The sequence below is a fragment of the Siphateles boraxobius genome, unplaced genomic scaffold (genome assembly GCF_051911475.1).
Source record: "Siphateles boraxobius isolate OS27281-9 unplaced genomic scaffold, OSU_SipBor_1 130, whole genome shotgun sequence".
In the NCBI taxonomy this organism is placed as follows: domain Eukaryota; kingdom Metazoa; phylum Chordata; class Actinopteri; order Cypriniformes; family Leuciscidae; genus Siphateles; species Siphateles boraxobius.
Window position 1 is genome coordinate 127,501 of NW_027508734.1, and position 12,500 is coordinate 140,000.

The 12,500-nt window shown below is 42.1% G+C and overlaps 1 protein-coding gene across 1 annotated transcript in view; it reads right to left on the bottom strand.

The window, feature by feature from the left end:
* Window positions 1-6,286, bottom strand: part of LOC143736513 (calcium-binding protein 2) — a 27,178-nt gene extending 20,892 nt beyond the window's left edge. The window contains exons 1-3 of the mRNA XM_077227215.1: window positions 6,234-6,286; window positions 2,297-2,341; window positions 1,076-1,217 (exon numbers count right to left, since the gene is read on the bottom strand). Coding sequence (XP_077083330.1) covers window positions 1,076-1,217; window positions 2,297-2,334 — 180 coding nt within the window. The 5' untranslated portion in view covers window positions 2,335-2,341; window positions 6,234-6,286. The remainder of the gene's footprint in view (window positions 1-1,075; window positions 1,218-2,296; window positions 2,342-6,233) is intronic.
* Between the last annotated feature and the right edge of the window lie 6,214 nt (window positions 6,287-12,500).

Below are 12,500 nucleotides of genomic sequence, written 5' to 3' on the forward strand. Positions count from 1 at the left end.
GAGCTCTTAACGCATTATAGTCCTTCACGTCTATTGCGATCTCAAAACTCCGGCCAGTTGATAATACCTAGAATATCTAAATCGACTGCTGGCGGTAGATCCTTTTCCTATTTAGCACCAAAACTTTGGAACAATCTTTCTAACATTGTCCGGGAAGCAGACACAGTCTGTCAGTTCAAAGCTAGACTAAAAACACATCTCTTTGACCTAGCATTCACATAACACTCTATAGACTTCTATAATTCAATATTAGGCTGCTTAGATTAGGTCAGCCGGAACTGGGAACACTTCCCTTAAATCCTGATGTACTCGTTACATCATAAGAAGAATGGCATCTACGCTAATTTTAGTGTCTTTGTTTATCCCGAGGTTTTCCCGCAGCCTGCCGGATCCAGGCCGTTTCCAGATCTGACGAAGGACTTTCGCCTGGACCCGATGACAATGCAGTGCTGAAGTGCCAACTAGCCTCTCCCTATGGAGGATCCCTATACCACTCTACAGATAAAGCGTTGTGGAATTAAATCTTAATGCGCATGTGAACGCCATCAGCGTCTATCACAGGTTCACGTTTAAAGTCTGTTTAGAGAGAACGGTGTCGTCTTAGCGGCCCCTAATTTAATAACAAATGATCATTTAGACGGAATCGAATTAATCAAAACTAACTTTAGCTGGAAAAAACATTTTTCAAGAACCACTATAAAACCAAACCAATCTCTGTTACCTTAAATTATATCTTTATCTCTGTAAAGCTGCTTTGAAACAATCTCCATTGTTAAAAGCGCTATATAAATGAGGATGACTTGATTGACTTGACAAGAGTGAATATTATTATCAGGACCATTTAACCTTTCATGATGCATGTCCATGATTTTTTTTTGTGTGTTCACACAGCAAGTGCCAAAACCTTTACCAAGTTTCGTACCATTCCGATGAAGTAAACAATTCAAAAAAACAAAATGTTAAATTTTTCTGTCAAAAATAAGCAAAGAGCACCCGAGGGTTGAGCAGATGCAGGTGTTTGAGATGCAGGTGTTTGAGATGCACTTGTTTGAGATGCAGGAGTTTCATCAGATACCTGTCCGAAGACGCTGCTCAGCAAGTTACTGTACACCTTGCTCATCACTTCATCGCTCGACTTCTTGATCTTCTTCTTGTTGGTGTCGGAGATCGATGTCTTGCGATGGGCCGGTTTGGGGGTGGAGCCTTCAGCTGATTGGCTGGATTGTGTCAGAAGGAGAATATGCAAATGTGTTAGAAACTCAGTAACTGAAAACCGAAGTTTCTATTTCATGTAACACTGACTAAAAACAAGTAATAATAATAAATACACAAACAAACGTTAATGCATCAAGTCTGGTAAAGACGTGCTGTAAGTCTTGGATTATTCTTATATTTCTCATCCGTCTCTCGCGGTCAAAATTACTCGAAGCCATAAAATTATACTTTTTTTTTTTTGTCCAATATTTCTTATTTACTTTCATTTTGATAATATATTTTTTTTAGTTGTTAATGAATTTTTTTGGGAGATTTTTTTGTTATTTTTTATTTTATTTACCTTTAAATTACTAGATTTGATCAATAAGTAATAAATAAATAGTAATTTAAGCACAGCCCTCACATTCTTTCAACTTAAATTCAAAGTAACTCACAATCTCATGCATAACCCTTTTAATTCAGCTCTAAATATCTTACATTGGGAGTCTTCAACCTATTTTGGAAATATAATAATATAACATGATCTTTCATGACTCTAGATGGCGTTATAGCGCCATATGGAGTAAATGAGCTGTTCCGCTGGATCCTAAAGTCAGTTCTTTCAGTGTGCATTCAGATGCACATGTAGACATTATAAAATCATTTTTGGTAAAGTTTTAGCATTTTTAGTTTGAATTTTGAGCATTTTTAGGGTTTTCTATGTGGGGGTTTTCCATTCATTCCTACAGAGCTCAGATTGACCCGCGAGGGAAGCATTCGTAACTTTTTAAAATTTCAACCATACAACTCTTTGAATCCATAATTTTTTTGGTTTGTGTATTCGTACAGCAAAAGTCTAGGGGTCTTGGACCCCTCTGATCAACACTAAATTAAAAGAAAAAAAATTAAAAAATGATTTCCAGGTCAGAATGAGCCGAGGGAAGGATGAGGGTTTGATCAGTTCAGGGCTGCGTTCCCCAAAGCATCGCAAGCCTCAGTGGATCGCAGAGACCATCGGTGCAACTGTTCTACCATCAACTTACAATGCTTTTGGGAAACACAGGCCAGGTCAGTCCAAATATGAATGAACATGTTCCCGTACCTGTCTATAGATGGCGCTCTCTCCGCTCTCCGTGCCATGCTGTTGCTGTTAATGACAGACACAATCAGTGCTGGGAATATATAAATACCAGAGAACAGGGAATGCTCTGGCACGCTTCACTCAAAGCAACGTTCCTGTAACATTAATTCAACATTCATACATCGTTCCTGGAGCGTTTTTCTGAAACATTTTAGTTGGATGTTCATCTAATGTTTTTTAAATGTTACTACCCATAATGTCTGCATAATGATAAACAGCAGGTTACTGTAATCAGTGCAACACATAACATAAGTAATGATACTCACAAACAAGGGAGAGGGGTAGGGCAAAGGAGAGGAGTTGGGCAAGGGAGAAGAGTAGGGCAAGGGAGAGGAGTGGGGCAAGGGAGAGGAGTAGGACAAGGGAAAGGGAGAGGAGTAGGGCAAGGGCAAGGGAAAGGAGTGGGACAAGAGCAAGGGAGAGGATTAGGGCAAGGGAGAGTAGTAGGGCAAGGGCAAGGGAGAGGAGTGGGACAAGGATGAGGGCGATGAGTGGGACAAGGGCAAGGGAGAGGAGTGGGACAAGGGCAAGGGCGATGAGTGGGACAAGGGCAAGGGAGAGGAGTTGGACAAGGACAAGGGCGATGAGTAGGACAAGGGAAAAGGATAGGAGTGGGACAAGGACAAGGGCAAGGGAGAGGAGTGAGACAAGGGCAAGGGCAAGGGAGAGGAGTGGGACAATGATGAGGGTAAGGGAGAGGAGTGGGACAAGGGCAAGGGCGATGAGTGGGACAAGGGCAAGGGAGAGGAGTGGGACAAGGACAAGGGCGATGAGTGGGACAAGGGCAAAGGAGAGGAGTGGGACAGGGACAAGGGCAAGGGAGAGGAGTGGGACAAGGGCAAGGGCAAGGGAGAGGAGTGGGACAAGGATGAGGGTAAGGGAGAGGAGTGGGACAAGGACAAGGGAAAGGGAAAGGAGTGGGACAAGGGCAAGGGAAAGGAGTGGGACAAGGGCAAGGGAAAGGAGTGGGTCAAGGGCAAGGGAGAGGAGTGGGACAAGGACGAGAGTAAGGGAGAGGAGTGGGACAAGGACAAGGGCAAGGGAAAGGAGTGGGGCAAGGGGAAGGGAGAGGAGTGGGACAAAGACGAGGGTAAGGGAGAGGAGTGAGACAAAGACAAGGGCAAGGGAAAGGAGTGAGAGAAGGGAAAGGGAAAGGAGTGGGACAAGGTCAAGGACAAGGGAAAGGAGTGAGACAAGGGCGAGGGAAAGGAGTGGGACAAGGGCAAGGGAAAGGAGTGGGACAAGGGCAAGGACAAGGGCAAGGGAGAGGAGCTGGACAAGGGAATGGGAAAGGGAAAGGAGTATGACAAGGGCAAGGGAGAGGAGTGGGACAAGGGATGGGGAAAGGGAAAGGAGTGGGACAAGGGCAAAGGAGAGGAGTGAGACAAGGGCAAGGGAAAGGAGTGGGACAAACGGGCAAGGGCAACTGAAGGGAGTGGGACAAGGGCAAGGGAAAGGAGTGGGACACGGGCAAGGGCAAGGGAAGGGAGTCGGACAAGGGCAAGGGAAAGGAGTGGGACAAGGGCAAGGGAAAGGAGTGAGACAATGGCAAGGGCAAGGGAAAGGAGTAGGACAAGGTCAAGGGCAAGGGAAGGGAGTCGGACAAGGGCAAGGGAAAGGAGTGGAACAAGGGCAAGGGAAAGGAGTGGGACAAGGGCAAGGGCAAGGGAAAGGATTGGGACAAGGGCAAGGGAAAGGAGTGGAACAAGGGCAAGGGAAAGGAGTGGGACAAGGGCAAGGGCAAGGGAAAGGGAAAGGAGTGAGAAAATGGCAAGGGCAAGGGAAAGGAGTGGGACAAGGGCAAGGGAAAGGAGTGGGACACGGGCAAGGGCAAGGGAGAGGAGTGAGACAAGGACGAGGGTAAGGGAAAGAAGTGGGACAAGGGCAAGGGAGAGGAGTGGGACAAGGGCAAGGGAGAGGAGTGGGACAAGGACAAGGGCAAGGGACAGGAGTGGGGCAAGGGCAAGGGAAAGGAGTGGGACAAGCACAAGGGCAAGGGAAAGGAGTGGGACAGGGTAAGGGCAAGGGAAAGGAGTGGAACAAGCACAAGGGCAAGGGAAAGGAGTGGGACAAGGGAAAGGGAAAGGAGTGCGACAAAGCTAAGAGTAAGGGAGAGGAGTGGGACAAGGGAAAGGGAAAGGAGTGAGACAAGGGCAAGGGCAAGGGAAAGGAGTGGGACAAGGGCAAGGGCAAGGGAAAGGAGTGAGACAAGGGCAAGGGAAAGGAGTGAGATAATGACAAGGGCAAGGGAAAGGAGTGGGACACGGGCAAGGGCATGGGCAATGAGTGGGACAAGGGCAAGGGAAAGGAGTGAGATAAGGACAAGGGCAAGGGAAAGGAGTGGGACACGGGCAAGGGCATGGGCAATGAGTGGGACAAGGGCAAGGGCAATGAGTGGGACAAGGGCAATGGAGAGAAGTAGGACAAGGGCAAGGGACTCTGAGATGGGTGTTTTTTTATTGAATTTCTGCAGCAAAAGACCTAAACCCAACAAAACAAAAATGTAGAGAGGCTTCAAAAGAAACCTCAGTGCAAAACACAATCTATGATCAATACAATATACTGTCTGTTGTATAAGGGCATATACCTGTTGTATACCTGACACTTATAAAATAATGTAGTTTTTGTAAATTCATCTGATGTTAGTGTTTTTATGACATTGAGCTATGATTGACTAAATCTTCCTGTTGGACGAGAACATATGTTAGTGTTTTGAAAAATTATTTGATTTTGAGACATGTTTGCAGTGTTTTGGTAGACATAGTGTATTGTTGCTAGTGTATTATTGTATTTTGAAAATTAGTGTTGGAATTTAATTTACAATGTGTGATTTTGAGCATGAAATTAACTGTTTTGCCAATTGTGTGTTGGTGCGTTAAGAGTTTAGGAAATTTGTTAAAAGTATTGAAAAATTGTCATAGCGATTGTACAAAACTGTAAATACTTCCACACATATTAGCATGACGAAACATGGCTGCCATATCAACACTATATAGAGAACGAAATCCAAAATTCTGAAATCTTTGGAAGATCTCACTGAACATATTTAGTCATAGCAAAAGTAAATTTCTTCCTGAAGTTAATTTTCATTCTCTGTTTTTTTGTGTTTATTTAAAATGAGACAAATGTGATATTATTTTAATCTAATATCTGTTATTTAACAGTCGAGATTGTTCTTTAGTGCTAATCTAACTAGCAGAAGACACTCGCTGGGTTTAAATCACAGTTGACACACTGAGTTACAATGAGCCCCTATTAGAACTATGCTATTCTATTCTATACTTTTATGAATTCTATTGAGAAAACATGAGAAAAAGGTGAATAAAGACTGAGAGTCAATGTTCAGAAAAGATTAATTATTATTATGTTTTGAACTATGCTGTATTGCTGTGTTTTCCGGTGTGTTCGTTGTCAAACTCAAAAATATATATATTTTTAATAATTTTAATAAAAATTAATAATTTTATTTTATTGACAAAATATCTTACTTTGTCTTGTATATTTTTTTATTAGATCAGATAACATTTTAATCTGTTATATGGTCATATGTTATAATGTACCTATGGGGCACGTTGTCACATTTCACTTCCATTCGTTCGGGGTAAATCAAGAAAAACAGTATACACTGTATTAATGAAACATAACCACATAATTGTACTAGACATGTTGGAAATTAATGTGGGAAAAAATAAATACTGGATTTACACAAACTGGGAAAGGCTGTGCCCCGCTCTCCCCTACAATACATGTAAACTTCTGTAACTTTTCTACACTTCATTTTTTTAAGCACTTTAAAGCATTCAAGAACTACAAGCATATTCTGAAGATCTTCATGTTAATAAGTTAAGAACAAGGGGTTTGAGTTAGCAGGTAAACACACACAGAGCAGTTTTCTTACCGTGAACAGACACACACGCTCCTCCAGCAGAGATGAACCCCTCTCTCTCTCTCTCTCTCTCTCTCTCTCTCTCTCTCTCTCTCTCTCTCTCTCTCTGCGTCAGGAGATCTTACAGGTGATTAAGAAGCTAAACAGCACAGATTAAACACAAGTGGGCGTGGCCAATGAAACACAACCTTCTCATTTATAGACACAACCTCAGCTTTTCTGATGGAATGACATAAAAAGAGAGAGAAAAATACATATTTATTCCTTGTGATTTAATATTTGTTGCCAGATCCTCTTATTTACACAGTACACTAACTTTTATTAATATATTCAAACATTAATAAGCAAAACATTATGCTAAATTACTGATCTAATTTCCCCCATGGATCTTAACATTCCTGGGTTCATCAAATAACTCAACTGAAGGTTAGAATCAGCCGAATCATTCAAAGATAATAGTAATTATCCACATTTGGAGATACATTTTTAAATGTATAAGTTTCCCCCTAAATTGCCTTCATGGACCCCTGTTTGAAAAGCCTGAAAACTATAAAAATGCCTTGATGATTATAGTTTTTAGTAGTTTTTTTCAATTTTATAGTAGCTAACGTTTAAAGAATACACAACAGAATTACTGAAAATGAAGCATTATTCACCATTAATATACAGTAGTTATTAAAACATTGTCTTCAGATATGATACAAATTAGACCAGTCTATGTTTTTAGCCTACGTAACTGACTAAAACAAAAAGTTATGAACAAGACAAAAATATGATGACTAACTTAACGTAACTCGTTTACTAACGTAACCTTGGTTCCCTGAGAATAGGGAACGAGTATTGCGTAGCTAATATGCAGTGAGGAAACTCCTTTCCTCGAGAAATATTGAAGCCTATATTTTAAAACGCAGTGCAGCTGCACAGCGAACACGGCAGAGCGTCCAGCTCACCGATTGGCTACACACACACACACACACACACACACACACACACACACACACACACACACACACACACACACACACACGGACACTCATTAAATAGCCATATTCTGCTGTTTCGGTTGCTGTTTGATCATGAAGAAGCTCCAGTTCTTCTCTATATCAGTGTCGGTGTTTCTGAACTCCTGAAATGCCTCCATTGTATCTTGAGTTTCTTCCGGGAACGAACACGTCACAATATTCCTCATTATAATAATTCATACACAGAATAAAGGGGCGGGGCCTGGTTGAGTTAGTTAGTAGTGTGTTAAACTGGCGGTTATGGTAAGGGGCGGGATATTTCCCAAACACATTCAAAGCGCTCGACCAATCACAACACACTGCTCCAGCCGACCAATCAGAGCACAGTGTGCTTTTCAGAAGGAGGGGCTTCATAGAGACAGGAACAGAGCGTTACTGACAGACTGGGAAGAGAGGAGCCGCAACAATGGAGAACACAGCGAACACAGCAGAGCGTCCAGCTCGCCCATTGGCTGCGCTGCGGCAACTGCACATCCTATGGCGAAGCACCTCTGACGCGCGAACCAATCAGGTAACTTGGCGCTAGAGCACGTCAGAGCCCGGCTTATGGCTATAAGAAGCCAGTATTTTTCGCCATATACAGATTAAAGCGACTAAAGCGACAAACACTGACAGATTGCAATAGTCCAGCAGGCTACGCAATACTCCTGCCCTACTCTCAGGGAACCGAGGTTACGTTAGTACCCGAGTACGTTCCTTTTCGTATTGCTTAGCTAATACGCAGTGGGAACGCAATGTAACACGCCACACTATCAGCAACTGGCTCTAATCCAACTGGATCTTAGGGAGCATCCCGAGGCTCACAAAAACAAGCCATAATAAACCCTCACAAGAACAGGGACCGGACCCAAGATGGGTCTCATGATAAGAGGGGCTGGGGACAACTTGTGCTTATATACAGTAATCACTGATAAGACCGGACACTGTCGGGTCTACTTATCATATTGAGAGGACTCGAGCCTGCAGGCAATGTACCTCCATGTTATAGATACTAACAAATGTGGACGGCGAGGACCAGCCGGCCATGCCTCTTGTAGAGTGGGCTCTAGCACCTATGGGACAATCCTGGCCCACTGAGAGATGGCGTCCACTATCCATCTGGACAGTCTCTGCTTCGTGATCGGTAACCTCTTGGTGTAACCGCCGAAGCATGCAAAGAGCTGTTCTGACTGCCTAAATGGTGCAGAATGCTCCAAGTAGATTTTTAGGGTTCTAACAGGACATTAGCCTCCCCAACGTTCTCCGAGGGTGGAAGTGCTGACAATGTAATGACCTGCTCTCTGAACGGAGTTGAGAGCATCTTAGGTACGTAACCATGCCTTGGCTTGAGTGTGACCCTGGAGTCACCAACCCCAGATTCCAAGCAGGACGGGCTCACAGAGAGCAGCAGAGCAGTGTTCAGCGAAAGTGGTTTAAGATCAAACGGGGGACCCTTCAGGGCCGCAAGGACCGTGGAGAGGTCCCAAGCCGGTATAGAAGGGGGACGGGGGGTATTCAAACTCCTGGCTCCTTTAAGGAAACTAACGGCGAGGCCGTTTCTCCCCCGTGACGGGCCAGGCATGGAGCATGGTAAGCTGATATGGCTGCCACATGCACTTTGAGCGTGGATGGGGAGCGACCCGCATCCAGAAGGAGAGCACCACCGACACCTTGCATGACAGAATGAAGCTTGTGCGGATACTGACACAGAAGCCTTTCCCTCTTATGCCAAATCCAGGAGTGAGTTGGGATTGAAAACTCGAATTCTTTCCCACATTCGTCTAGTGTCTGAAACAGAAATGATGAAGTGAGTTGTATTTAAACTGCTCACATATTAAAGAGTTCTACATCCCCTCTGTTTCTAACACATAACCAGAAACACATGAACTTACTATATCTATACTTCTTTTTATACTTCCCTGCATGTAATTTCCATAACCTGTGTACTACAGTAAACTTGTGTATTATGAAATTTTTTTATTATGAAAAAAGTCTAAAGGTTCCTTGGTTCTTACATTTGTTTCTTAAAACATTGTACCTAATATTGAAATGCACATTGAATGATGTTTCTGTGTTAATTAAATAAAACACACAATGATCTGAAATGTAAATTCTGATACAGATAGCTGAGGGTGATTCCACAGAACAAGATGCTCAATGTAAATACATTTTTTCTCAATCGCTTTGGCTTAGTTCTCGAATGAGAATTTTTAAAGGTGCATTGTGTAATATTTCTGAGGATCTATTGACAGAAATGCAATATAAGATCCATAACTATGTTTTCAGTGGTGTATAAAGACCTTGCATAATGAACCGTTATGTTTTTATTAGCTTAGAATGAGACATTTATATCTCCATAACCGCGGGCGCCCCCTTCTATGGAGGTCGACATATTGTGTGGTCATGTTTCTAGCGTAGCCGACAGCGAACACACAGCGCTACAGAGCGCGTTTCCTCACTACCTTGAAAAATAAGTTTTCAGTGGTGTATAAAGACCTTACTTAATGAACCGTTATATTTGTATTACTTTAGAATGAGCAGTTTCTGTCTACACACACCGTGGGTTCCCGATCATTGAAATGCCCCGATGTGTTTCTATGGTGGCCCTAAACGGACAAACGCGTTTCGTTACTATGTATGTACTATGTTACTTCGTGCAAGGAAGCAAGCTTAGTTCAGCGAATAAAACACTGACACAATGACGAACAAGTAACAATAATATTCGAAATAACATATAGTTTTACTGAATAATTAAGTAAACATAATTTCTTAATTTATCTTTGTAAAGAAACCTCATTGCTGAACTGCTACTCTCTGCTGTCTCAGACGATGACATCACTTCCTGTCGGCCATCATAACTTTTGTTAGTTGCAATTCACAACCTCACCACTAGATGTCGCTAAAAATCACACACTGCACCTTTAAGTTCAGATCTCTGAACAATTCGTTTCTTGTTCACATCAGATCATAATTGTCTACAATTTACTCAATTAACTAAGGCCTAGTATACACGGACACGGGTATTTTTATAACCAGAGTTTTTCCTCCTGCGTTTTAAAAAAAATCCCGTCCACACATGCTCGGTTTAAAAAAAATCTCTGTCTACATGAAAACGTAAAAACACGCTATCAAGCGTCAAGACGTACGCAGCGGCGCACAATCTTACGTCAAACATAGCGGATAATGGCGCACACTCTGACGTCGCTAGGCAAAAACCCTGGCTTTACTGTCTACAAGAAAACACCACAGCCGGCGTTTCTGAATATCCTCACCCTGGCAGGGGTTTTTCCAAAATGTTCGGTTTCAGTGACCTGAAACTGCGTTTCCGTGTGGACGAACGGCCGAACCGCATAACAAAAAAAGTCACAGTTATAAAAATACCTGTGTCCGTGTGGACAAGGCCTAAATGCACATGGCTTATTGAACAAAACTGATGAGTTAAATCTTAGTGAAATGATCAAATTCTCCTAAAAACTCTTTCATCGTGCGAGCCATCATGTATATGGACATGCATGTGTATTCCATAAATGTCTGGCATGCAATGTTTGTAATATTTGCTAAATTGGCAAATGACCTGCCATTGCAATGACAAAGAGAATCGCAATGTAACCGCTAAAGTTTGGGAACATATACATGGAGTTTGTCCAACACAATCATTAGCATAGATAGATAGATAGATAGATAGATAGATAGATAGATAGATAGACAGACAGACAGACAGACAGACAGACAGACAGACAGACAGACAGACAGATAGACAGACAGACAGACAGACAGACAGACAGACAGACAGACAGACAGACAGACAGACAGATAGATAGATAGATAGATAGATAGATAGATAGATAGATAGATAGACAGACAGACAGACAGACAGACAGACAGACAGACAGACAGACAGACAGACAGATAGCCAGACAGACAGACAGACAGACAGACAGACAGACAGACAGATAGATAGATAGACAGACAGACAGACAGACAGACAGACAGACAGACAGACAGACAGACAGACAGATAGCCAGACAGACAGACAGACAGACAGACAGACAGACAGACAGACAGACAGACAGATAGATAGATAGATAGATAGATAGATAGACAGACAGACAGACAGACAGACAGACAGACAGACAGACAGACAGACAGACAGATAGCCAGACAGACAGACAGACAGACAGACAGACAGACAGACAGATAGATAGATAGATAGATAGATAGATAGATAGATAGATAGATAGATAGATAGATAGATAGATAGATAGATAGACAGACAGACAGACAGACAGACAGACAGACAGACAGACAGACAGATAGATAGATAGATAGATAGATAGATAGATAGATAGATAGATAGATAGATAGATAGATAGATAGATAGATAGATAGATAGATAGATAGGCAGACAGGCAGACAGACAGACAGACAGACAGACAGATAGATAGATAGATAGATAGATAGATAGATAGATAGATAGATAGATAGATAGATAGATAGATAGATAGATAGCCAGACAGACAGACAGACAGACAGACAGACAGACAGATAGATAGATAGATAGATAGATAGATAGATAGATAGATAGATAGATAGATAGATAGCCAGACAGACAGACAGACAGACAGACAGACAGACAGACAGACAGACAGATAGATAGATAGATAGATAGATAGATAGATAGATAGATAGATAGATAGATAGATAGATAGATAGATAGATAGATAGATAGATAGGCAGACAGGCAGACAGACAGACAGACAGACAGACAGATAGATAGATAAATAGATAGATAGATAGATAGATAGATAGATAGATAGATAGATAGATAGATAGATAGATAGATAGATAGATAGATAGATAGATAGATAGATAGATAGATAGATAGATAGCCAGACAGACAGACAGACAGACAGACAGACAGACAGACAGACAGACAGACAGATAGACAGATAGATAGATAGATAGATAGATAGATAGATAGATAGATAGATAGATAGATAGATAGATAGATAGATAGATAGATAGATAGCCAGACAGACAGACAGACAGACAGACAGACAGACAGACAGACAGACAGACAGACAGACAGACAGACAGACAGATAGATAGATAGATAGATAGATAGATAGATAGATAGATAGATAGATAGATAGATAGATAGATAGCCAGACAGACAGACAGACAGACAGACAGACAGACAGACAGACAGACAGACAGACAGACAGACAGACAGATAGATAGATAGATAGATAGACAGATAGACAGATAGATAGATAGA